The 26,434-nt window shown below is 40.7% G+C and overlaps 1 protein-coding gene and 1 long non-coding RNA gene across 6 annotated transcripts in view; one reads left to right on the forward strand and one right to left on the reverse strand.

Moving 5' to 3' along the window:
* The window catches only part of unc-13-4A (BAI1 associated protein 3), a 71,877-nt gene that overhangs the window by 18,795 nt on the left and 26,648 nt on the right, over window positions 1-26,434 (forward strand). For all 3 annotated transcript variants that reach the window (XM_086971133.1, XM_022844753.2, XM_086971132.1), the window contains exons 4-8: window positions 6,073-6,214; window positions 16,977-17,156; window positions 18,118-18,162; window positions 19,877-19,954; window positions 25,859-25,940. In XM_086971133.1, coding sequence (XP_086827259.1) covers window positions 6,073-6,214; window positions 16,977-17,156; window positions 18,118-18,162; window positions 19,877-19,954; window positions 25,859-25,940 — 527 coding nt within the window. The remainder of the gene's footprint in view (window positions 1-6,072; window positions 6,215-16,976; window positions 17,157-18,117; window positions 18,163-19,876; window positions 19,955-25,858; window positions 25,941-26,434) is intronic.
* Window positions 24,643-26,434, reverse strand: part of LOC111266914 (uncharacterized) — a 16,401-nt gene continuing 14,609 nt past the window's right edge. For all 3 annotated transcript variants that reach the window (XR_002684319.2, XR_002684321.2, XR_002684320.2), the window contains one exon: window positions 24,643-24,923. This is a non-coding gene — a long non-coding RNA (uncharacterized LOC111266914). The remainder of the gene's footprint in view (window positions 24,924-26,434) is intronic.

Consider the following 26,434-nt stretch of genomic DNA (forward strand, 5'->3'; position numbering starts at 1 on the left):
AACTGTGTGCCAAGTGACATTTCCCGCCTTTGGCAACTACTCTCTGCCACATGTTTCCTCCCTAGCGGCAACTGAGCTTCGGCCAATCTAGCCAGGCTACTTACAGCCTTGACCCTTAATCCTTTAGTAGGACAGATTGGTATGACCGATTGCGCGTCGGTCCGTGGCTTGCAAGGATTAATAGCGGAACGTTTACGTTCAGCTATTAATAGTAAATGAAATGCTAAATCCGATGATTGCCATCTAATGTCAGCTCGTTCTGCCTAATAATTGAGCAACGTCGTCGTAACTGTATTATACAGATTTTAACAGCATCTGTTGACAAGCGTACTACCTTGAAGGTAATTATTAATTATGTGACACACGAGGGATCAGTAAGGCATTAAGCTCTAATTTTACCGTTGCTTTTTGACGTATGCTCCGGGCTGAACGATCGGGTAGCGAATGAGTAATTCAAAATATTCAATCGGCCTGTAGGATCGAAGCGGACTTTATCCGATATCAGACATGTTTCCCAATATCGAACTGATGTCGAGACATAATCCACGGAGCCTCAGCTGCACTTCAATTCGCTGAGTTAAGCACCACATTGATTCGAGTCCACCCGTTGAATCGAACAACGAAGTGCTGGGACGACCTTCGCTGCTACGTGTAGCATGCAAAAACGTATGAACAGAGCTATACGTGTGCCTCTACTGTACAGTATTATCATTCAATACAGCCTCTACCTGGCCCGTTCTAACTGCGCCTTCGATCGCTTTTGCTTCACTTTAACGCGCGGCTGTTGTCTATTATACCGTCGAAAGTTACAAGTCGATTCGTTGATCTAGGTCGGTTTCTTTCTATTTTACTGTGTTACACTAAAGGATAGCGAAGACGGACGGTTGAACAAAACGGCTCTCAGTACCCAGAAGCTAGCACTATTCGGCCCTCAGCTAAATTTACTTCACGGAGTCTCTAAACACTACCATTGTCACGAATGCCTTAGTCAGAGTAGCCACGACAACGCACTGAATCCGGAACGTAACCGGTAGTGCGCCCGCATATGACGCCCACTGCTGCCGCCGTCTAATCCAAGCGATCTTTGAGCTGAGCTACTCGGCCACTTACCGTTTCGTCGTAACCATTGTAGCGGTACGTATACAGCGGCTACAAGCAGTGCCAATCTTACCTGCATTCAGTCACCTGTCGTCGCTCGGCGAGCTAGCAAAGCAGACCGACAATGCCCCTGTCGTCTCAGTCGATGGTAATAGCGACGCTAAGGGTGACGTTAGGAATAATGCGAAATATGTTTGTACGTATGTATATTTGTTTGTCACAATAGAATGGTGACAGAAGGTACGACGTATGAGCGGGGAGAATTGTCTCTTTGCGTATCGATATTTTAATTTACTTAATTAGACAGCTGCACGGCGTAACACGATTCTTGAGGAACATTTTCCTTTTCATTTTCAACTAAATACCACCAAAATTAAAACAGAGACAGCTGCTTCCTATAAATAGGAATTGCTCATTCGCAAATAGTTCTTCTCTCTATAAAAACACATCAGCACCTCTAGAGTGACGCCTAACGGCACGCGCGCCGATACAAAGCGTGTCTAGTTGTGGCTACGCTTTTATATACCCGCAATTTCCTACGACTATTGAGAGGGCATAAAAACACATCATCAAATCACAAGACACTCTATTTAAGCTACGGATCTTCATCAATGTTTTGTCCTTTTTCACAATAGAAATATATCGTTTCGCGATATGCATTTGTCGGGTTCAATAGGCAGCAAGCAAAGGTACTAACAGCAAGAACTTGAAATTTAATCAGAGTTGCACATACCTATATATATATATGTTACAAGCTACCCCTCTATCTCGCTGGCCGTTTTTACTATGAACGTCACAGCCTCGAATACAGCAGTATTTACGTCAGCCGATTCACTTTTACATTAATTTCATTTTCTTGTTTTCCCTATAGCTGAATGTATACGTGTCTTTTAGGTGTGAGCGGCTCAAGTTCATTGTGGGATCACAAGGGCACTTGTGTGGATTTCGGTGTAACACAAATTGAACTCACAGGCCAGTGGCTAATCAAACTGGTTAGATGAAACAAGTATTATTTTGTTACGCTCCTGTTTTGCTTCCCCCTTTTTTTTTTCTCTCTATTTCTCCTGTGAATGGGCAAATCGATCGCCTGCAAGCAATTGGCCGTTGTCCATATTTTACTGAATAGGCCAAGTAACCGGAAGTGCAGCACTTATTGGCTCGTAGAGTCCTATATATTTCCCCTGCTATGATTGCCATCAACGCGCCTAAATGCTGATGCACTATCCAAATGCTAAACGGAAGTGTTACTAATCTGGCAACGATTTCATATGTGTTATGACAGGATAGGTGTGAATTAAATCAAGAGGATAAATATTCGTTTTCTAGGAAAAGTTGCTCGAACGACCTAAAGCGTATAAGCTTTAGATTTTTGAGACTAAGCCTGTGAGGCAGGTTGAATAAATGTATGATGTTGTTCATTTTCGAACGTGGATAGACGACCTGAATCTCTTTGATGAGGTATTTTGATTGAAGGTCAATTCTTCCCCGTGGTAACCTGACGATCACGGGTTAGGGTAACTGTGAACAGCGGTTGAGGACGCGATAAACCTGTACTTTCTCTCCTAATTCCCTGCCGGTGAAACCCTCAAAGTGTAATTATTTGTCGTAGCGTCTCACGTAACATGTATGTTGATCTCTAACATGGCTGGACGGGCAGGCCAATTTCGATTTTCTCATTTAGCGAACTAGGCAGCATGACACATCCCTAATGACTGCTCAAGGGTGTCCGAATACAACATTACGAATAGGTGTATGGTCGTTTTCAAAGATTTCGTACGGTTTTGTTATACAGCTCTAAGTAGAAACAGTCCTTCAGATAATGTTTATTTTAGATTATGCGTCCGGTTCTACCTCGAAGCGTTCGTTCAAACGAGCCTTCCAGCTAATCGGTGACGTGATACTAAGCTGTTTTTACCAAATTTTTATGTGCTAACCTAGTGTGTTTCGATTAACAGAGTCACTACGAAAGTCCGCTCAATGGCATTTGTGTATCAATGACCAGTAGCCGACTACCGATGACCTCTAAAATAGAGCTGCACAACACATAAGGGTATTTTCTTTGTATTCGCTTCGATCAGATCAGATAGGTATATACAGCACCTAGGACGTAACAAAAACCTTCCAAAGGACATGAAAATGCATGAATTGTTACCCTATACATCTTACTTTTTTAAAAGCTACTTTTTATGGCCATGAAAAAGATATTGATGCCGCAGTCTGTGAGTGTCTTGCTTCGAATAATGAATAACGTTTGTTGTTCGATTTAGGTCCGGGGTGAATAGATGGGATTTCCGATATGAACCTGAGGTAATCAGCTATACCACAAGGTAGCGCAAAAACAGGACCGAGGTACTTTTGTAGCCCCTATTTGTTTGCTCAAGTAAAACTTAATAACAGCTAGCATGATACAGTGCGCGAAATTTAAACAGCTGTTATTCCATTCAACAGCTATGATTGCGCAGGAGTGCGTCCCTTGATGACTCTGCCACGAACCGTTGCACTATTTCGAAAATTGGTAAAGGATGCCAAAAACTCTATTTGTCCTTTTGCCAAATCAAGTAAGATACGTATGATTGGTTTGGCCAAATCAAATAGGAAAATAGAAGAAGTTGTTTAGTCTTAGGGGCAATTGAAACGAAAAATTTTAGTCAAGAAAATATACTTCAACCGATTACGGAGACGAAGTCGCCATTCAGCTGAAATATCGTCTCACGGCCAAAACGGCTGGCTATTAGCGACCTACTCTATGAGACGTCTTGACCAATGTACATACTTCGGTCACGTTTTCTTCAATGCAGTTTATAAATTGCTTTGAGTCAGTGTATTGAAGTATACGCTGATGTATCTATGTATGTACTTCGGCTTAGAACAGATTGCATAAATCGATCTTCTTGAAACACTCCTTCGGTTTAGCGATCACACAGTCGTTCTATGAGCGATGAAGAGACAAATAAAGCTATGCCTTTAAGAGAAAAAAACGAAACCGATTTTGTTCCAAGGCATAATTTCGCTGATTAAAATAGCCAAATGCAAGGGTGACATGTGGGACAGGGTTTCTTTCACAATAATGGGCTAAACAACGAGTGAAACCATACATTTCTGCCGATGCTATAAAAGAGAAGCAAGAATTGTTATGTTACACCATAAAGCGACTAACGCTGCTTAAAGTAAGGTTTAAGGCACCTACCTCCACAAAAACTATCAGTAATTCAGGCTCCTGTATGATAAGAATGAAGAATCATTATTGAACGTTCTTGATAAAAAAAAAAAAACGGGTTTGTAAGATCGCCTGAACGTATCTGTGATAATATTAGACGAATGATTATTGGAAATATATAAACCTATCATATTTTATTTTAATCTAGAAGACGAAGAATAATAACAAATGACCTGCAGTTATTTAAGTGGCTAATCAAACAGCCAGAGCAAAAAAACGAATTAATAGTTTAAATAAATACTGTAACAGATGATAAAAAAAGGTTCCTAAAAAATCTAGATGGCCTAGTTCAATTCGTTATAACCTGAGGTAGTAGAAGCACTGTAGGTTCGAATATACAGATAGGCCAATCAAAGTATGCTAGGAAAGGAAAGGCCAAATTTTTCGTACTGCCTAACCTAACTGTGAAGCCGCCAAACCAAGCTGATGGCGTTTTACTAAATAACAGCGTATATGATCAAAGGTCAATCGCTTGATAGAAGTTATTAATCCCCGGAGTTTGGCGTATGGTAAAATAGGTAAATGAAACTTTAAGCCTTAAATCCGTCAGGTTTTTCAGGACACCATTTGAATGGAGTCTACCTTAGTTCGGGTAACACCGCAATGCGTTTTCTGAAATTACTAGACATATAATTTTCGTATCTGATTGTTAACGTATAGTTATACGCATGTATATCATTTTTGATAAAATTTCTATATCAATCTCTTGTCTGCACGAAGAACTTTCGATGACTGGAGGCGAAGCTCAAACCCGACTCACGATCCCGCCACTCGCTGGCCGCTTTGTCAGCGCGATGTCGCGATGGCACCTTCTTGAAGTCGGTCATCGTAATGTGCGCACCGTCCAAAGATAGTGGACACTCCGTTCTATGAATTTTGTTGTCTATGGCGGAAAAATATATGAAGCATTTAGGGACACAGCCACCTCAAGGGGTCTTTTGTCTCTATTCTAACTGCTTTTAGATTGGAAGCGGGTTAACGAAGAAGATTATAAAGAAAAAAGACAACGAATTGGATACCGACGACATCATGAGACTTCCACTGCCTACAACTCTTTTACTCATACCTATGGCTATAATATGTGCTGTTTAATGCAAATTCTGCACGCAATCGCCAACCTACGTCACTGCTCCACTCGTTCTGCCTTAACGTCGAGATGCACAGTTGGTCAAGTAACTGGACTTTTGAAGCCTCTAAGGATATTTATTAGCGTAAAAATAAGATTTCCTTTTTTTTTTTACAGCAGACATGACATAGGCAGCTTAATATCCCTTACGGGTTGGTATGTTAGTGTTTCGCCTGCCGGTGAAGCTCGTACCATTTTTGGTCTTGGTGACGATGACTTGTTGATAAGACAAAAGGAACAGCTGAGCAGCTTTTCTGGTTCAGTATTATTTCTACGCTCATGTGATACAATGTTATAGTTTACGTATTATAAATAAACATGTAAATACGATCTTAGAGAATAAATTTCTAGATATTTTAGCTTCTTCCACATGCCCGAATGAAACTAACCATTGACTTTAACGCTTAGCGTTGGCTGTTGAAGTCGAAGGCAGACTAACTGTAACAGTTGACCGCGACTTGTACCTTGCAGCGGTTACTCGAATCTTGCGTACAGCCTTAGAGCCCAGCTTCGGTATGCCTCGCGTTCCGTGCACTTATGAAATGCAATTAGTATTTTTAGTAAATTTCTAGTAACATTTCGTTTATTCTTTATTAACTCAACATTTTCTTTTATGTCTTTATGTGAGTAGGATATAGCGATCCGTACTGCATGTTGGGTATCCAACCCGGTAGCGTACTTCAGCAGATCGCCGATAGACGCAACAGCTCTGACGAGGATCAACGGGACGAGCGGGAGAGGAAGTCTAGCACCACCGGGTCTCCTTCAAGAAGGTAAATAACACTACGGTCCTTCAAAATAGCATTATGACGAAAGGAATTCATTTAGGAGTAAGATCGATGTCTTTTTTCACGAAGTTCTGAGGAAAAACAACTCTCCAGATAGTCTATTTTCATTGGTAGTAATAATACTAACAATGAAAACTGTCCTGCTTTGAACACAACGAAATGTCAAAAAGTAAAAGCTAAAGTTTTTCTTTTGCCTCTTTCGAGGTTTGATGCAGACCCAATTCTTGTCGTCGCTATCGCATAGTGCATGGGCTGGGCTAGTTTCTCACTATTGTGTACAAGTTGAGTGTATATCGTTTAGCTATTCATGGTTAACTTTCTACTGTAGCGAACTTTAGTTCTTATTCTTTTTTCGATTTACGCTATTAACGATGACAACAACAGAAACAAACGACGCCGCTACTGCTTCAATTACAAATGCCACAGATGTTCTCTTTTTCTCCTAAAAGCCTGATTTGACACTGTCTGTCGGTGATAAACTCGACGATGCTCCGAAAATCGATGGACTTTCGTCTCTCTTCTAGCGGTTCATTTTGCCACGGTGTCTACCAGCGTCATTCTCAGCCTTTTGACCACCATATTTGACATACAGTCCCTTGCGAGTTAAAGGTACAGGACAAAACGGAGGAGCAACTTAAAAGTCTGCGCTGTAACAGAAAAATGGCCGAATGACATAGATATATATGGCAAGTAGGAGCTGTGGGCAACAGGTGCGTGTTGCCTCGGAAAGGAATCGTCTCGTTCTGCATTTACCAGTATTCGATAGACCATGCGGCTTAATTTCGAAATGGCGGAGATCATAAATTCGTTTCCTGTTGCACATGAATTTGTCATAAAGCTGTATTCTCGAATCATATTTGCTGTAACTATGGTTACGGTTTATGTATATATATATATATATATATATATATATATATATATATATATATATGTATTTATATTTATGGCTGTCGTGTGCGTAATAATTGTATTGCTATTTGGTCACGTAGGTGTCTTCAGCTATTTTCGAGATGCTGTAAAAAATAAAAAACAATATTCGGTAACCATTGATTGGCTCTAGGTGTATGTTTGGCTGTGTTTCGGCTTTTTTAGGCCATATTTTCTGCTGAATGCATAGGTGAATCGTTTGGCACTCAACCTGTCAGGGTGGCTGGCTCAGTGGTCATAGTAGTATTGCTAACTGGCTTTACGTTTTGAGTGCAGACGATTTTGATTGTTATCTCAGGCTCCGACCCAGCAGACTATTTTTTGCGTTTCGTTATCGGGCTTCATTAACGTAATTGACTTAGCGATTGGCTTGACTTTTACGCTCACAAATTTGCCCGTTAATCCGCATTTTATATGTGGGTTCTGCGGCTTGCCACTGGAAACCTGCGCCCATATGGTAGAGACTATGAGACGCCTTCATAGAATAACACTGTCTCTTTTACGATTCAATTCGAACAGGGAACTCTCCTTCAGACTGGCCTTTGCTGGATACTACCTCTTACAATTTCAGGCACTGAGTGGGTCCTTCAATCAGGCAGGTAACTTATGCGACTTGCATTCAACAGCTTACGGCGGCAGAAGCTTCCCTTTTTTTTTTAATCTCAAACGCGTGTGTATCCTAAATTGATGCGCGCGTTCGGAGTGCGGCAGGTTACGGTGGCTTTATTATGTTATGAATGATCGAGCCTCGCGCCAGATTTTGTGTTAGGTCAGTTCTCGGAACCTACCCCTATAGCTCTGGTATCTAAAGGGAGAAAGTATTTTTATTGAAATTAAAGGAGAACTTATAATTTCTAGGCCAAGCTTGGTCGCGACTGAAAAGTCTAAATCGCCTATGCGATTTGGTTTGCTTTTGTGATACTGGAATAAATCTTTATTGCAAAAACATAATACTAGCTGTATAATATACATATAATTATTAAATACGCTAGCTGATAACAATGCATATTTCGGCCACAATGCGCTAAACCTCAGTGGTAATGACCTCAACTTGAAGTAGTTATAGGTGGGTCGGTTAGTCCATTGACATACCGATTATAATATACGTACCTGATATGTGGTACTTGTTAAGTGCTACGTTTGAATGCTCTGAAGTATGTGAGGTTTTTTTTAATTCTGCGAATGGGACAGAACTACATGACCGGTTCGTTGCAAGAAGACGTAACTCGCAAATATTTGACATGAGCGATCATTTTTTTGCAGATTTGCATTTACGTATGGTTCCATAATAAGATCGAAGATCAAGGATCTTCACTTAACTGATGAATGAAATTTTTCTTTTCCCTGCTGGATTCTATGCACTGAAAGCGAGCTGGTTACGCCTTAGTAGGCCTTTACTTCAAAGTGTCTTGCCATGTTTAGTAAACATGTTATTTCCAACCGATTTTGTATAAACAGGCAAATTGCTAAATTCGAGAACAATGCCCGCCGATACCGTGAATATTTTGCCCTTTTCAGGTGGGTCGTTACAGAAGTTCGCACTGGAGTTAAATAGAGAAAACATATTCTGCAATAATCTGTTTTATGTGATGCACAGCTGATGAAGATGCCAAGCCAAGAACGCTTAGCGGGGAATCTTCATCAGGTACTAAGTTAAAACTCAAGTTCCTGTAGGTGACAGATAATAATCGACGTTTTTGCTCGTGGCGTCCTTGTAGTTATATTAATAATTGCTGGTAAGTGAAACATTGCGTCTAGAAAAATGAAGGCAATTGACGTAAGTGAAAATGTATCAACATATTTTAGAGTTCACATTAGTAACTAGAGGCTGTAAACGATTTTGCTTCGGTCTTCGATTTACCACCTTCAATAAACCTCTACGCTATAACGGAGAGCCAATATTTCTTGTCTTACGTACGGCTCATATCAGTCGCATCGTCTATATCACGCATGGCAGCGTGATATAATAAAATACCACAAGATAACTATACGGGTTAGATCTGTACACGCGTAGTAAATTCTCATAGACTAAACAGACACTCGACACAATGGTTAACCTTTGAACGGCTTCATACACATAACTGCCGTTCTATATACGGTTCGTTTGTCCGTCTGAAATTTAATTATCTCCTACTACCATAACGAACGACTATGTCCGTGTTTTGTTGATGCTCGAATACGCTAAATTAACAACAGTTACTGCTGCTGCTGTGTAAACATAAGCGCGCCAAAGGCATTGAAGAACTTCTATTGTGGCCGGTGCTCGCTGTAGTCGATCCGTGATTCGAATTTGTTATTAAACAGATGCGAACACGTGTGTATACTTAGAAAAAAAAGCACGGGTAAAATACTGTTTGAACACGAGTTATGGAGCGCACGACGTTACACTTTTAAAGCCTGTGAATGATAGGGTTCACTTAACACGGACGAGATCGTCGTTATCGATGCCATTCGAAACCTACTATCCACCTCGATTCTTAGTCAACATAGTAAATAGAGACCCTGCTTCTCTGCCGGTCGTCAAGCTTGTGCGTCTGTTCATCAGCCCGCCTATAATGATATCATTTAACAGTAACCTTTACGTTGTTCGTGTAAAACGACTTGTAAAAACTTCGATCTGAAATCTTGAATAGAGCCTCTTAATGTATTTCAATTTTCAATCCTTGAAAACAAGCGTACCTTTGCGTAACAGTATCAAAATTTACCCAGCTGTTTTTTCCTGTCTCCGGATCTCCGTCGACCTGCTAGGACGCGATTCCGTTTCTTACCATATTTAAGAGAACATTCACAAGATTGGAGTGCAATTCGTCCCTTCTGTATGAGCCTTAAGAAGACGGTGTCTTCAAGATAAGCAGCTCTGCACTGAATCAGGCAACAAACGGTAGCATGCACTCAGAGTTGCTTATGTAGACGTATGTTCTCATTAATATAGCGCCGTTCTGCCTGCCACTGTGGCGTGCGTGGTTTAGAAGCCACAGAAAGCCGCAGTTGGGCATTACATAAACCTTCATCACTGAACTACCCATAATCGCAAACGATAACGCACGGCCGTTGTTTATTCTAGCAAAGGTGAACGGGTCTCAAGTTAATCTTTCAAGCCCGAGTAATACCAAAATGTCAGCGTACAAAAGGTCAATTACGCGTTTCCCGTTTCCAATTATATTCTTTTTTTTACAACAATTGCATTTCTGCAGGCTTCTACAGTCGCCTCTAGTTTGTATTCTGGGTTCACGTCTTATGGACCACCGGCCATTGTCGTTGACTGGTCGGCTACAGCAGCATAAGGGAAGTACCTTTAGTAGAACCTGTTGCACGAGCACCGTAGCATATCCAACAGTTACTGGCAGGCCAGAAGCAAAAGATTACAGAAAGTATGTGTCAAATAAGCAGGCTGATGACGATGGTCCAGCCGTCGTATTGCAATAGCAACACTGACTATAGGCAATTGTGTTCCGTTGAAATTGACATAAAACTGCTAAGGAAAATTACAGTATTTCGACGCGTTCAGCTCTTTTTTCTAGCGATCTACGATAGCTGAAGTACGAAGTCCTCATGTTGGCTGAAGCCACAACACTTCGTAACCACAATCGAGGGCAGTGCTAATTCCCCAGACTAAAAATCATTTTTAACGTTCGATCGCTGACATGCCTAATTATCAACGGCAGCCTTGCCGTATTCGTCGGTCAAAATCACACTTCGCTTAACACCTGCAAATGTCGCAATGAGATGCAACAACAAAAACAGCCTATAAATTAGTAAAAAGTTTATGTAAATGTTTAGAAAAATAAGTTGTTCTATTTTCAACTACACCATATCATGTAGCAGGTTACGTCCAGTCTATCCAAGGGCTATTGATTGTCGTCGTTTTGGCTACAAAGGCTATGTGCACGTACGGTATGAATAATGTTAGGTTTTTTGGTTTTTTTTTTTTTTTTTTTTTTATTATCAGAATAACTGTGATGTGTTTTTGGTGACGTTTGTAGCAGATCATTCGCAGCTGTAGCTCGCTACAAAAATCGAGATCTGTACTACTAACTGAAAATAGATTCATTGCTCTCGTAATTTCTTAACATCGTATTGATTATAACCGCTCCTAGCCAAGCTTTAATAAGAAGCGTAGCGCTACCATGCTAGCTATTCAAGAATCTGTTGAGGTAAGCTTTGTCAAGGGTGTGAAAAACTAAAAATAAGCTACAATTCACAGCCCCTAACGCCCCCTGACAAGGATAGAAATTAGTAAGTAGAGTTGCCTTATTGATTCTAGATACAGGGCAGAATCACCTGCACAAATCTATGGCTGATTAGCCAGTCCATCACATAATACATTGTTACGTTATATAACTCCGAATGTGACGCCGCGTAATGTGGCAGCGGAAAATCACATCAGAGAGGTAGATTCCATCTGCGACTGATTGAACGGTAAGCTAGGGCCCTGCCTCGGATTTAGCCATTGAGGTGTAAAGCACACGCCGTCTCTAAGGAGAAAATAACTTCTTGATGATGTCAAGGACAACGTCATAGTTATTTTTTAGTATTTGATGCTACACAACTCAATATCTGTAGCAATATTTAGTCGAATCGTGTCTGAACCGGTCTTCAACCTAATCGTAGCTGCTATCGTACGCATTTCAGCAAGATCGATACGCATCGACGGTTCTATACAAGATTGGCAATACAGTTATTGCGCATCGTAGAACTAACTTCGATTTACAGTTCGATAGTTGAAATCGTGCAAGTAGAAACCGCCTTCGTCAACATCGTGGATCAAGCCCAAAGCGCCGGTGGCTGTGACTGAGACCTGATTCATGTCAATATGAACACATGCCCACATAAAATGAATAGAAATACGTCACGGATGTCAGAAGTTAGCGTAGTCGAATGCATACAGATTTAGCCCGACTGCTATTGTATGGACCTGGAGTTGGCCCTATTGAAATAGCATATATTGCCTCGTACTTAAATCTGAACCGCGAGAACTAGACGCTAAATAAGTATCTTATAAACAAACGGCCCCGAACCTGAGAAGGACAGAAAGGGGTGCAAGTAGCCTGTTTAACCAAGTTAAAGCTAGCTTGTATGAATCAAAGTAAGCGAAAAGGAAATAAATTACGATAATAGCCCCGGTCATTGTGTTGAATCATTTGGCATCGGCTGGCAATATGGACCATACTGTTTGACAAGTCTGTAGCAATGCGAATAAAGAGAGAGGCACATGGTTTAGCGTGCTTGTGTAGTACAATAGAATACTTTTGGGCTGACAAAGCACTTACACGACCCATTGTATTGGACACCTCAGTTCTTTGAACGTTGTGTGGCATAGTAATAACGTGCGAAGAAGATTTATATGGTTTTCGGCACACTCAATCCACACTAAAGGTCTATAGTCGAGGATTTGCACGTGTAGAACAATATTTCAAACGACAAGGTATTGTCAAACAGGCAGCTACTTAAATTGACAACAAATGTTTAGGTACGGTCACAGATTTATATTTAGAAAAACCACTAATCTAAGCGCTACTGTGCATGTCCTATTCGTGGGAAGATGTGTCCACTGCAGAGCAACACCAATGCATCCTAGTCAAAGGTATACAGTCGGTCATCGTCCAAAATTCCGCAAAAGGTCGTTAGAATATTATGGTATAAAATTAACAATCTCTGTGTATTGTTCGTTTTTAGTGTATTCCAAGCAAAACAAGAGGTTTTCCTTAATGGTTAATTTCTTATCGGCAAATCAATTTTAATAACCAGTAATACTGGACTGGATTAATTCTTTTCAATAGCTAGCTTCATTGCTTAAATTGTTTGGCCTGAAACTATTTGCTTTCACGACGCACTGAACCAAATGTTCTGGGGACACTTTTTGCCTCACACAGGAAAGCAAACGACTGCGTAGGGATGTCTACATTATTGAAGGGGCTTCTATCTGAAGGGAATACGTAACGAAATACCGTATGGCTCAGCTTTAGAATAATTATCAAATTGGCAGATCTGTAAGTCCAGTGTACGACGTTACCCTTCTTCTTACTTCGGAAGTATTTGCATACATCGAAAGATTGACAAAATTGTTCGGTGTAACTTAGTGTCTAATATCAAGCCCCGTCTTTTTGTTCAATAGAGTCAACCAGATTTGCTTGATGAAACTATCTGACTAGTTGAAGTTACGAGTCAGTTCATAAAAACAAAAGAAACTAGTGATAATGTACATAAAGTAATCTACTAATGTCTTTTTAGAGCAGAGGGCTGAGACTTGGAATTAAAAGTGCAAGGCTGATTGGCAAGTACTCCTATTAGACGTTAGAAATTAATCCGGCGACTTTGGAATCGAATGACGGTCGTTTTAAGCATGCGTTAGAGGCACTGTCCTTTATTATTTACATACTTATCCCAGCGCTTTGGGCTAACTTACGGCTTTTCGAAATAAATCGATAGTGGTACGTAGCCCAGCAGCTACCCCCTTACCTACAACAAACCTCGTAATCACAAGCACCTAGATCAAGAGAGTAAGTGAGCTAAAGTCAATGGTAGATATTCCATTGCTCCATTCAGGAAGTAGTTGAGACATAGCGATGAGGTTTAACATTTTCACGAAGTAAACAGACCGCGTGTTCTCACTGCCGTGCTAACGGCTCGTGAGTCGCTTAAAAAACTCAAGACAAGGGGCTGGATTATTTCATTTTGGGCGAGTTTTTGATTGTAACAGACGCCCCTGACACTCAGGTTGTAGGTATTACCTTCACCTTACGCCCAAATCTACTCGATACTGCCATCGAACCGAATCTTTTCCAGCTAAACGCCATTTGCTCGCCTAGTAGCTTTCCGGCTGACGGTAGAGATCAAATCGTACCTTGTCCATGGCGGCCGTAAACTTCAGGCGAATTTTTTATATTAGGTTTCTTTACAATAATTAATTATATTAATCATATAATCATAATATATAATAATTAATTAAATTCCACATATTGCACGTGGAACACACCACCTAGCTTTCTAACAAACCTCGAGTCAATTCAGAGAACACCCGTTTCTTACTTAGTCTCCGAATTTTCAGCATTTGGGTTACAATTTAAAAAAAATTTACATGTAAAATGCGACTGAACCTTTAACCTACAAGCTCTGCTTTCATAAGAAACCTCCTGGATTGCGGCAATACGTTCTTGGACTTTGGGTTTCGAGTATCCGACCAACACCTCGCGGGTTTTCAACACTCCAATCTCCGTTCTTAAAGCGTTTGCAGCATCCGCGTACTGTGACTGCGCTAAAGCCTCCGTGTCTAATATCTTCACCAGTCTTGAATGACTTTCCGCAGCGCTGTGGCCCTCAAGGAATACGTACTTGTTCCTTCGAAACAACAAAAAAAAGCCTTTTCCGGCACACAACGTGCCGAAAGATTTTCTGTCATAATCCAGAAATTCATTGCTGGTTTGCAGGTTTCACATTTCCTCTACCACTGTATTCATTACTAAGCATTGAAACTTTATTTATTTATTTATCACAGATGTATAACTTCCAGGATTGAACCAGCGACATCTGACTTTTACGCCAGAAGATTAGCCGTTATAGCATCCGCAACAATGTCGCTGAAACAAGGTATCACATCACCCTGATCCTATAACCAGACATAAGATTGGAGTCATTTGCAATGCTTTATTGAATAGGTCGGGCTGTACAATGAAACCGCGGTAAATATTGACCATGTTTGGTTATTGGAGTCTACTCAAGCACGTCGTGTAGTAAACCTATCCAAACCAGTAGGCCCAATCTATCCTAGCAACATTAGAATAAGCCGGTCATCGGCCACCATCTAATTGACATAGCTGGGTTAAGTTAGTTTTCGGACGATGCCCAACATGTAGACGTGCGTGGATCAGAAACTAACCTTTTTGTCAAGCGATCAGATACCACCAGCCTTTAATATTAGATCATCAGGGTACTATTTTGAGGATGTTCTTTGTTTAGATATTCGTCCACCTAACCGAGTAGTACTGTATATTTTCTGGTTTTATCTGTGCATTACATTAATACACAGCTCCTTTTGAAGCCGTTCGAACGGTTTTAATGCTACGAATATGTCTAGTTTCGAACGCGAAGTCCGTTTCGATTTGACCGTTCTTCAAAATTATCCCCCTAAGCTATTGCTTGGATTTTCTCGTGTATATTAGTTCGTGACAGAAATGCTCATAATGCCGTAGAACATTTATTACATGTTAATTTGAATGCACCTTTATCTGGCCTTATTCTCTTCATCGTTGTCCAGCGGAAAGTATCGTTGAAGATAGCAATATCATTAGAATCAGACGCAGTCGTTCTTAGTTGCAGACGCTATCATGGCTACATGAACGCTCTCGCCTGGGATTATAGTCTAGCAATTTTCATACGCGATTTCCATATATTCCGGCATAAGAGAAGTAGCCCAAATAGCCTTTAGTAAATTGCCGAATGCATAAAAAGGCGGTACACATGAACGGTACAAACGATGAGTGAGACTAGAGAACACCCCGTGGGCAACACCTCAGGTGCGAGTGCCCTTGCGGTCCTTCAATCGACGAACAGTCAAATCGATGCATTCCTGATAACGGATTTATGCTGTACAGACGAGCAAGCGCAGTATCAGATCGTTGTAGCGAATAGCGCTGCCAGCGGCAATAAAAATACAAATTTAGCCCCAGTTTAAAAAGCAGTTTTCTGTAGTGACAACAAACGGAGAGAACGTAAGTAGTGGATGAGGCTAAAAAATGGCAAACGGTACCCGTTTTAATTTCTATTGAACTAAAAGCGTATATGAATATATTGTTTTGATTTCGTCTCATCGCATTTGTCTATCGTCACATTGGTGCAGCGGTTGCCTGCTTATTTACTAAGCCGAGGAATAGGCGTAGACGCATCTCGATATTCCGATATAAATCATGGCAATAGAGAAAAAAGCCCATCTCGAGTATAGGAATCCCTTCTCCTGCTTGATAGTTCGAGATCGCCCTTTATTTATGCATTGAATTCCCTGCACTGGCAGGTTTTTGTAGCGACCCTAATGCAAGGCCTGCCGTGTGCAAGGTGTATAATTCAAAATTCAGCGTTTAGATGTAAGCAAGCAAATAGCTGATTTGGTTCAAAGAACACGATGATATATAATTTTATTTGATACATTTACTAAGACTACGGATATATTTGTCTCGGTACATTTTAAGCAGATTTATTTTAATTAAAGTAATTTAGCTTAAAGTACATAAAGTGATAATAAAGCTTAGTGAATGATTCGAAAAAAATAATTCGAAATTAATTGAAGTAGACCGCCGTTGCTAGCCAATGGTCATTTCTTTTCACTGAGCCTAAATTGCTCTCATCACTCGCAATAGCGTCACTTACGATAAAGTTCTTGCTACGTATGCATTATATTGAGATTAATAGTCGATTGCTGTTCGGTGTACTTCTTCACCCACTTTTACACAACGTGACAACAGCGTTAAACTGAAGAGAGCTAGGCAGTTGACAGAGCTTTAGCTTTAACAGAGCGATCGTTAAGGTGCCAATATGCCCTATGCATTGATCTCAATCCGTCCTGTTAGCGGGATCAGAGAACAGTCGTCTATTTAACGTTGAGCCGATGTACAGCTGTAGAAACAGTTTGCGCCTATCCAAATCCAGGTAAAATAATTTATCTTCTTCATTAAGATGCAATTGTAAGTAAGTGGACGAACCTTTTACGGAGCCGTATCTATTACTGACAGTGTTACTGCCGTACCGTTGATTAGGTGGATTGAACATTTTCATTGCTACAGTCAAATATCTATATAGTTATAATGTATTCTGTTTCCTTCCGTTACAGTCCGTCGTTGCGATCCTCATTTCGTAATAAACTTGGAGCGTCGTTCAAGCGTCGCGAGCATCAGCATCATAGCCGGAGCAGAAGTAACAGTTTGCAAGACACGCTACCAGCCAAATTTATCCGAACGACAACCGTTAAACCGTCTACGCTCAATCCCAAGTGGAACGAACGATTTCGATTGTGAGCACCTATTGTCAAAAGGCGAATTAGGCCAATTAAAGTGTAATTTATTTGACCGAGCTCACTATAATGCCAATGGATAGGATACCGGTCGATTACTTTGACGCTATACTAATACCTGTTTGAACAGGATCAAAAAAAATATTTCATGAATCCTTTACGCAGGGCTCGCAAAAACAATCTGACAAACATAAATACATACCCGAATCATCGCCTCATTATAAAGCCCTTCAGTTAAATAGAGAAACAACGCGTACTTGTCGTTTGTATATAACCTCGAATTAGGAGTAAATCCAGTTGGGCATATAGTGTCATATTTGTACTATCGATATAGACACAAATAATACTTACCATTGTTGATAACGATGATGACCAATTGACGGTAAGTAAACATTTCTATCCCTTACGCAAAGTATAAATATACTGTAATGGGTTGAGCTAACGACATCATAGCGCAACGCTTGCGTTCCCTGTAATTCTATCAATCTAATAGACGAGACCGCTTAATAACAAAACATAGTTCGCTCAGCTATCGGCGTGCATTTTCCTCAGCAGTACCATCATTAGCTGCAGACAGTTCTACGCTTCGTAGGTCCGAAACGTCCCTTCGAAATTATTCTTCAAGGAAACGAGGCGCACGGATGTTTGTAATGTATCTGCCATCATAGCACTTTCATTGGCTGTTTAATTCAAACGGATCAGTAGAGCCTATTGCCTGTCGGCAGACGAATGCGTGGCCTAATCGCTTTAGCGTCATTTAATTGTCTATGCACTGTTGTGGACCTTAACGATTATACTATGCAGAAAATTCAAGGCTTCAAAAACAGAGCGGAAAACCTCGACAGCTAAACACTGCCCGAGGAGTACGCTCAAAATAAGTCACTTGTCTATTTTCCATTAGTATAACTTAATATCTGTGGTACTTCTCAAAATAATCAAGTCGGATCTATCTTTGTTTTAGAGACATCGATGATATTCACTCGGATCGACTACATCTCGACGTGTGGTACGTATCATATTCAGGCGATAAGTTCCGTAATCTTTTATGACTGCTTTTGCGCAATATTCACAAAGACATGTGTAGAAACTAGGTTTCGGCTAAATCTTCGTATCGTACTAGAATTTTTATCATAAAATCCCAGAAGGATGTAACTTTGAATTTGGGGTTGAGCAACTGGTTGATTAAGTCCTACGTAATTTCGGGCATCGTAATCACTGTGGCCTGCATTTGTAGATCATTTATAGAGACACAAAAGTTCTTTCTGAAACTCCCCAAATTTAATATTCGCCTATTTGCACGAAATGGAGGCTGGATTGAGTCGAATTGTACAGTCTGTATAGGAAAGCTGCCGGACTAATAATAGCCTAAAAGGGTAAATTGTCTAAAGGGTAAGTATGTCTTAGTCAAACAACTGATTTGACTAAAATTTAAACTTCTAGCGGGTATCCTATGCTTTCAAAATTCCTTGCGTCTCTCTATAAATTATCTGAGGAAGCCATTTGTGCTTTCTTAAAGTTACCCGACGCCGATCATTTTCGTCCCCCCTCTGGTTCTTTTCCTCTGGGATGTACTTGTGGCTTTTTCGATTTCGTTGAAGCATGCCCAAGTCTATGAATACAGTTCCGAACAAAATAGTATGACAAAGGGCACAACTTAAGGAATACAAGGCAGCCTTATCTTCTTCCGAAATTGGATTGTGTCTAGCCAAATGCAGCGGGTTTGCCGATTCTGTTGAGAATGGTGCGGAGTTTTTAGGACGCAGCGATGTGACTTTCTTGTGTTGTTCTCTTCTCAAAGTGCCTAGGATCTCTACCCGCACCGACTGACAGATATGGACAGGTCCACCAATAAACGCGGTTGAAAAGGAGAAGCATCTGTCTTTTTATCTTGTTTACTTCGTTCGAGCAGAAACTTCTTGGTGTTGCCATTGTCAAAATAACGAGGATACTTTTGACAGGAAGCAAATATTCGGCAGACTTCAGATGGCAACGAAAGGACAACTAACAGCACGTCATACGAAGATTGAAATTTAGTTGCTATGATTAAGCAATAACGCCACAGCATATTTGCTTCGAAGTCCGGAAGTTTGTGTCTGGGAAAATCGTCCCCGCTCCAGCCTGCGTTCTCAACCTAGCACGATTCACTGCCTCTAGCGGTAACAGCGGTAGCATTCTAGCGCAACCGCGCTTATCCGAAAGAGGCTTGAAAGCTTACGTCCGCCGTACTGCCGTATTATAAGAGTTTTCTCATAGAATACAAGAGTGTTTTTCAACATTTCCAACGGTTTCGGAAAAAGCAATATCTAAACTTTAATCAGGAAAACCGAGGCAGCAGTTGTGACTCGACCGGCTGGAAGTATCACGCTATGAATAAGTGATAGCTCAACAATGTAAAATTTGGTGAAGAAAGATAAAACGAAAATTAGAGAATAAATGAATAAGGACACTTAAACAAGGGCGACCAAAAGAAACATAAACACAATTTGTCCTTCATGCCAAAGCTCAACAGACAAACTGGCCGACAACGTTTTTAGCTTTTAGTACTGATGCACGGAGTCGATCACAAATGGGGATCGGCACTAATAATGTTGAAACGGGGCTAATTACCTTACATAATATAATTAACACTGATTTGTATTAGACTTATTCAGATTTTGCAACATCGATGTAGGTCGGTGAAAAGAGACCAGACTACGCTCTAATTTCCTTCATGTTCACAGGGACCATGATGACGAATCATCGGTGTTTGATGCTGCACGAAAATTGAATGAAGTCGCCGGTCTTAAAGGCCTCGGACGGTAAGTCATGCCATGTATCTGGTTCATTGCTTCAAGAGAAAAAACTTGATAATACATTAAACAACAGTAATTAATATAAGATTGTTTGATCTAATCAGTTGTGCACGTTTCCTCTTTAGTGCTCCTGACTCTTTGCCAAGATTCTTATTCCTTCCTCGTATAGGTACTAATGTGAATCTCGGCGCACGTCTTTGTAGTTCGCTTAATATTTAAACTATTATTATTGTTATTACAACTAATTGCAACAACCCAGATGTGCACATTTTTCGGAACATCACTCTGTACTATTTACGTAGTAGGACGTAACTGATTACGTTATCTTTAATAATCCAGTTAAGTTGAACTTCAACAGATAGTAAGGATAGCAATATAGCTATGTCAGCGTTTCGAAAAGACGTCCTATAAGGTTCTGTAGATGTTTCCTATTATAGACACGGCACTGTGACCAACGGGAATAGCCATGTAAATGCTAAAGGAGTCGTTCGCGAATAACTGGAGGTACCGTTTACGCACGCATACGTACATGTTAAGAGAAAAGGTTCCCGACACGTAAGAAAATGGGCCGAAGGTAATCTTTTAATCGAAGTCTAGGTAGCGAAAGAAATACATCTGCAACGCGGGATAAAGTACGTTTATCATTTTCCCGTATTTTTTAAAATGTCCTAGAATTTTCTGTTAGTACTGTTGTTTGGAGATGGCTCGTTAACCGAACTTCAAAAAACACTGATACAAAAACTGCTTCAGAGGGCAAATGCAGGATTATATTTTGGCAAAGGGCAAATATACAGTTGAAGCGGAAATGGAAACAGAGGTTCTAAAAGTTGTACAAAATGTACGCACACAGTTATTGCTGTTACCAAGTGTCGATCACAACACTAACTACTACGTTACGTAGCTGCTCAAAGTAGCAGAAGCTGTGCCCCAATGAGCATTAGGCTCGTATCCGAGTAGAGCTTTTTTTTTTGTTATCGATTTGTCCAGATGCAACAGTGATTACCTCACCGATAGATCTCCTCAGCCTCCTTAAATCGAAAATGCATGAAAAGGTAACCGTTCGCAGTTGTTTAAAAGAAACTGAACGACACAATATTGACAACCACAAATCAATTTAACACGAGAATGAGGTCAGAATAAACTAACCCCAAAACGTTCATGTTACAGTGTATTTGCTATAAATCGACCTTTGCACCTATTACTTCCTTACTGTATCCTAGGATTAAAAGGCAATAGCATTTGACGAAATGAACGTACACATGGCTGAAGCGTGTTAATGGACAAATAATATATGCCTCATTTACAGAGCGTTCAAAAAGTTCTATTTATGAGACAAATAACGACCATGACTGGCGTGACCTCGTAACTGAAAAATGACGAATACAAGATAGAATCGAAAGGCCTGCTTGCTGCGCGCCCCTACTCACAAACATAAAGCCAACAAAGGGAAGAAAGCGCGAGAGAAAACGAGAGGACGTCAACGCTCTGCTGGAAATGATCAAGATTATATGACAGTTTCAAGTTGCTTTCTATAGTATTTGTCATACTACGGTAGAACCCAGTGTTAATTAGCTTGTTCTATTAATGAACCAGTTCACTATCCGATTCACTATAAAGCACGCCTTAGAGATACAGAATGGAGGCAACCGTTCTAGTTTACATTCTTTTAAGTGGACCGGAAGACGATTATCCACTCTTGGTATTGTTCGTTTCGATACAACGTATGCGTAGGAATTAAGTCGTATAAGTCGTCCGCATTTGCTTCTCTTGGGTCAACGTTTACAGACAAGATGAAAGACTACCCGCCACTCCTTGGCACGTTAGTGGCTTTTGAGCTCCGCTCGTTAGAAATAAATTGTATAGACCAGCGGTCGTGATACCCTGTCTGTTCACTTCGCCAAGCGAACAGGGGGCATCGCCCCGCCTTGCTTCGTTTCTGATCTTCTTTCTGCTGAAACGCACCCGTCATTCGTTCACAAACGCGGGATAAGGGCTTTCTGAATTAACCCCTGTTGAAGTCACCCGAAGGCTGCACACCCCAGCATCGGTGCGCTTGGGCACCTGCACGTTACTTCACTTAATGCCGCAGAAACGGTTCTCGTTTGCTGCATAAACGTTCCGATTAGGAATCTCCCTCAGGACCAGTTGTGTGGTTATGCAATTAACGCTAGTTTTATTATCCGGAGAATAAACCACATATAGCTCTCTGTTCCCGCGATATTCTCGTGGGAGTCCGCGGAGCAATCATACATCGGATTGTGCCCCAATTATGCGCCACTACATACTGTACCATACGATTTAGAACCCAGTAAAAGTTGTCATTATATTCATACGCTAATGCAAGACACTATACTAAATGAAATATACCTCTTTCCTCCTACGAACGAAACGCAATTTGCATACATTTAGCATATCATTAGAATTGCTATTCCCAACGATGCAGCCATTGATTCCGCTAGCGGTCTAACCCGTCGAACTCGTAAAACAGAAGAGGAACAGGACTCGGACTATGGTATGAATGTCTGTGTGCTCTGATCCGCAATCACCTGCATACGTATTTTTGGGCATCAAATCTGATTTGATCCCTAACCATACCACATAACCCCCTCGCCAGTAGGCCCTGCCCGTGTCAGCAAGAGTACCAGTTACAAAATGCTGTGCGGGTCGAAAGGGTTCTTCATATTCCTAATTTGATATAGCTAGCCGATCGAGAACAGCCATAAATCACCTGTACCATTAAATTAGAATCTTAATCCACTGGACACAACAGAACAAATCGCCTTCGACGCCTTTAGTGGATCGGTCGATTCACGCGATGCTGGTCTCTGTGTGTGTATGCCTCTTCTAAAATATAATATTGACAGCGACTTAAATGCGCGATGTATCGCTTAAAAACAACATTTTTCGTTGCCATATCGATGTGCGCTACCGACGTCCTTAATATGAGCACCAAAAAGGATCGTCATCCTTGTTCTCCTATGCACATGCTCCTAGAATCGCTAGCGTCTTCGCATTCCACAAACACACTCATATGAGAATGCGAGCGTCAACGAAACGCCAACGCTGCTTAGCTTAATAGTACTGCCAGAACAAAAGTGAACCAACAGAACGTTTTAATAGACCCATGGCTACGGCAGTGGCAATGCAGCCTCCTGCAGGACACTCAGCCCAAGATTGAATCATGGAATCAAGACATCCGTTGTATGCTAGGCCAACGAACCAATGCAGTGCTAGTGCAAATTAAAACTTAAACAAGCTCAAAGCGTTTAAGATTATAGCTATAGGTGTATCTGTTACGTGACACATGGTTATGACTGTGGCGTCCTTCTATTGATCCAAGCTTAAATCCTAAGCAATTGAAGCTTAAAAATCCTTTTAGATTCTGCTAAGATTACATGCTTTTGTAAATTGTGAGGAACAATAGTCTCGATATTTTTCAGAACAAAAAAATTTCACCACCCTTTTGGCTAGTCGTTCTTCAATTAATAGACCCTTTTACGTCTCCCTCTTCTCATAATTGTACTGGTCAAATGTACAGTATACAAACGGCTACTCGGCAAACGTAGCTACTCAGCTTAGTTGTTCGTAATCCACCGTTGATATCTAGTATTGCATCGTCTCTTGCGTTATGGCTTATCGAGATGATAAAAACACTATCAGTAGCCAGTAATTGGTTTGTCTAATTTCACAATCGATTTACGACCTCTGTCCCAGCGACGGAAATGCCAGAGGTAAAAAGCAAGCAAGGTAATGAGATCGAAACGACAAACACAGACCGAGTTGATAGGATAGAAGATAAGTTGAAACGCACTGATAACGATCCCTGTCGTACTATAGCTCAACCTAAGAGCGTTATTGATATGATCCTATTATAGAAACTACAACTTCTGAAGACATGTAGGGTGTTAAACTACAAGTGACTGAATAAGTAGCGCGTCAGGCCAAAGGAATCGCTCACGCTTAAGGCGGACAGTCTTCGACCATTTGACTTCTGAATGTCTATTCTTTTGCTTGACTTAACACCGAGGGTGATCATACGATGCGTCATTTCGAGTAATCTATGCTCATGCGCTTGCCAATCTGAACAGGGTAACCACCGTGAATTCTTTGACTCGTCTTCGTCGTCGTACGATCTCGCGCCCTGTTGTAGGAATATATTCACCCTCTCCCTTCCTCGCCCTCGTTATTCATCGGGTTCTCAACCATATTGCTCTCCATATGCCCATCCTAGCCATTTGCAAATGGGTGTCCGGGTTATATCTAGCCCATATACCATTTAGGTCTTCCACGCACATATACCATTTTAGGTACAATTTCACTTTGAGCGATCGAAGCTTATTGACTGAGGTAGGGAAATGCATTTGTGTACTGAAGATTGAGCAAGTTTCCCGCGACCCTTTCAGCACTTCTAGTAGAAATGCTTAGAATAACTGAGTTGAATCTTAACAGGCTGAAATGCCGTAAACAGTTCGATTTTTGTGGTCTACGCGTAAGAAAACTCCGTGGTCATCTTGTCCGCAACCGTACCGGCAGAAGAAAACCAGAACTGCAAAGACGAAAAAGTCATTGCTGAGCTCGAAATAACAAACTGTGACACCCACAAATGAACGAGGCCAACGTACTTAGAATGAGTATTTTGGGGATACGGTAACATTGGTGTTCTTTGCATTTTAACTCAGACTTATTGCTAGAACCTCTGATCTTGGTCAAACTAATTGGCATCGTTATTGTTGTTGAAACCTTAAATTTATTGTCCTTGGTGCTTATACTATAGTTTAATTGAATTTGGTTTGATCTTTTCATAGACCTACAAAAATGACAATAAAAAATGAGCGAATTATAGCGATCTTTTATTGAAACATTAGACTCCGCATGGAAGACGAATCATTTGCTCTTCAGAATTGATTGCTGTGTAGTGACATCCGTCTACAAACCAATAGCGACAGGCTCGCGGACAACAAGAGCGCTCTCGCTCCTGCTACAGGACAGATACACACGTTAATTGAGGACATAATTGCCAAACCTGGCCTCTTCTCGGCCACGTTCATACAAGTCGTAACTGAGTTGCAAGATCTCGTAAGCTGAATTGTTACTTCTAAGACAGCCTTGAGTTTAATTAAGGGCAACGTTGCCCAGTGTAGCTAGGGGCAAGGTCGAGCTTATTCCCAAAAGCTTTGGTGTCTTTCTACGAATTTGCGTCCAAAACGATGCCGTCTAGGAGCGTCATGGTAAACATTTCAATTGAAGTAGATAAAGTGCCACGCCTAATTTGCTAGGCTGAATTTTCAAGTTGAAGTTCTCCACTGTGCCGTTGCACAGCGTAGGAGTTTATGCGTCGTTGTGTGTGTTCGATCTATTTGTTAAGCGACGAATGCAACGGTACTTCCATGGGTTTGTAATTATATCATGGACAGTTCTATGACACCTCACTACCCTGCTGCTGCAAGCCAGACTTTAGTGGTCAGGGGTGTTACGCTGATTCAAGTTATGGGATCTGAGATATTTTTTCTTCAACTTTTAGGAATTGCCCTACTAAGTGGCCATATCGTATCGCTAAATTTATTTAATTTTCATTAACGTCGTCTTAAGGTTTATATTTGATGTGTGTTTCTATTTAGTGAAGCTAAAGAGTTTTCTCATAGTTAGACAGGCTACAGGTCGGCAACCTTTGATTGATTGATTTGATGGAAAAATTTTCAAATTAATCATATACAAACACCTATATCTCTAATGATTATTATTCCAAAGACATAAGCCTACTTATTAGGCTAGATATGATACAGAGATATCTCATTGGTGATCGATTATGTGTTCAAAGTGGTATCTGTAATTAAAAAAAGAAAAACTGTGATGTTTGTTCCTTCGTTATATACGTCTTTAACGTCCTGTAATTGTTCATGTATGTTACAGTTATTTTAAACAGATTGCCCAATCTGCGAGATCGGGATCGAGTACAGACGACTTTTTGGGTTGCGTCAATGTTCCTCTCGAGGTACGAAAATGTAATTATTGCCCATACTGGCTAATAATTGAGACTGAATATGACAGATCGTGGACTATAGCGTTCAAATCTTGTCTATTAAATAATATAAATAGTACAATAATAATATGTCTTTGCAAATGACCTTTTTTTTAAAAGAATACTCATGGCATTTTGTACAGGTAAAGCTTTGCACAAGTAAGGTTATTATCTCCGTATATGACCAGCTAATGCTGACTAAATAAATGGTGCGTCAAATTTGACAAGATATTTAGCGTTGTAGTCGTGCGTGCCGAATTGCAGCGCATCCTATCTACATGCGTATCTCTTATTGCTTATCAATAAAAAAACTCTTCCTCGAAACTCTATAAACGATTGTCTATTCTAGACTGGGATACTAGTGTAGGCAAATGCAGTAACCGAGTGTACTCAGACAACTCCCACAGCGTAACTGCTACAAGAAATCTCTGCTCAATGACCGTCGACAGGAATATCGAAATATATTA

Source organism: Varroa jacobsoni, unplaced genomic scaffold (assembly GCF_002532875.2).
Source record: "Varroa jacobsoni isolate VJ856 unplaced genomic scaffold, vjacob_1.0 scaffold_1127, whole genome shotgun sequence".
NCBI classification, from domain to species: domain Eukaryota; kingdom Metazoa; phylum Arthropoda; class Arachnida; order Mesostigmata; family Varroidae; genus Varroa; species Varroa jacobsoni.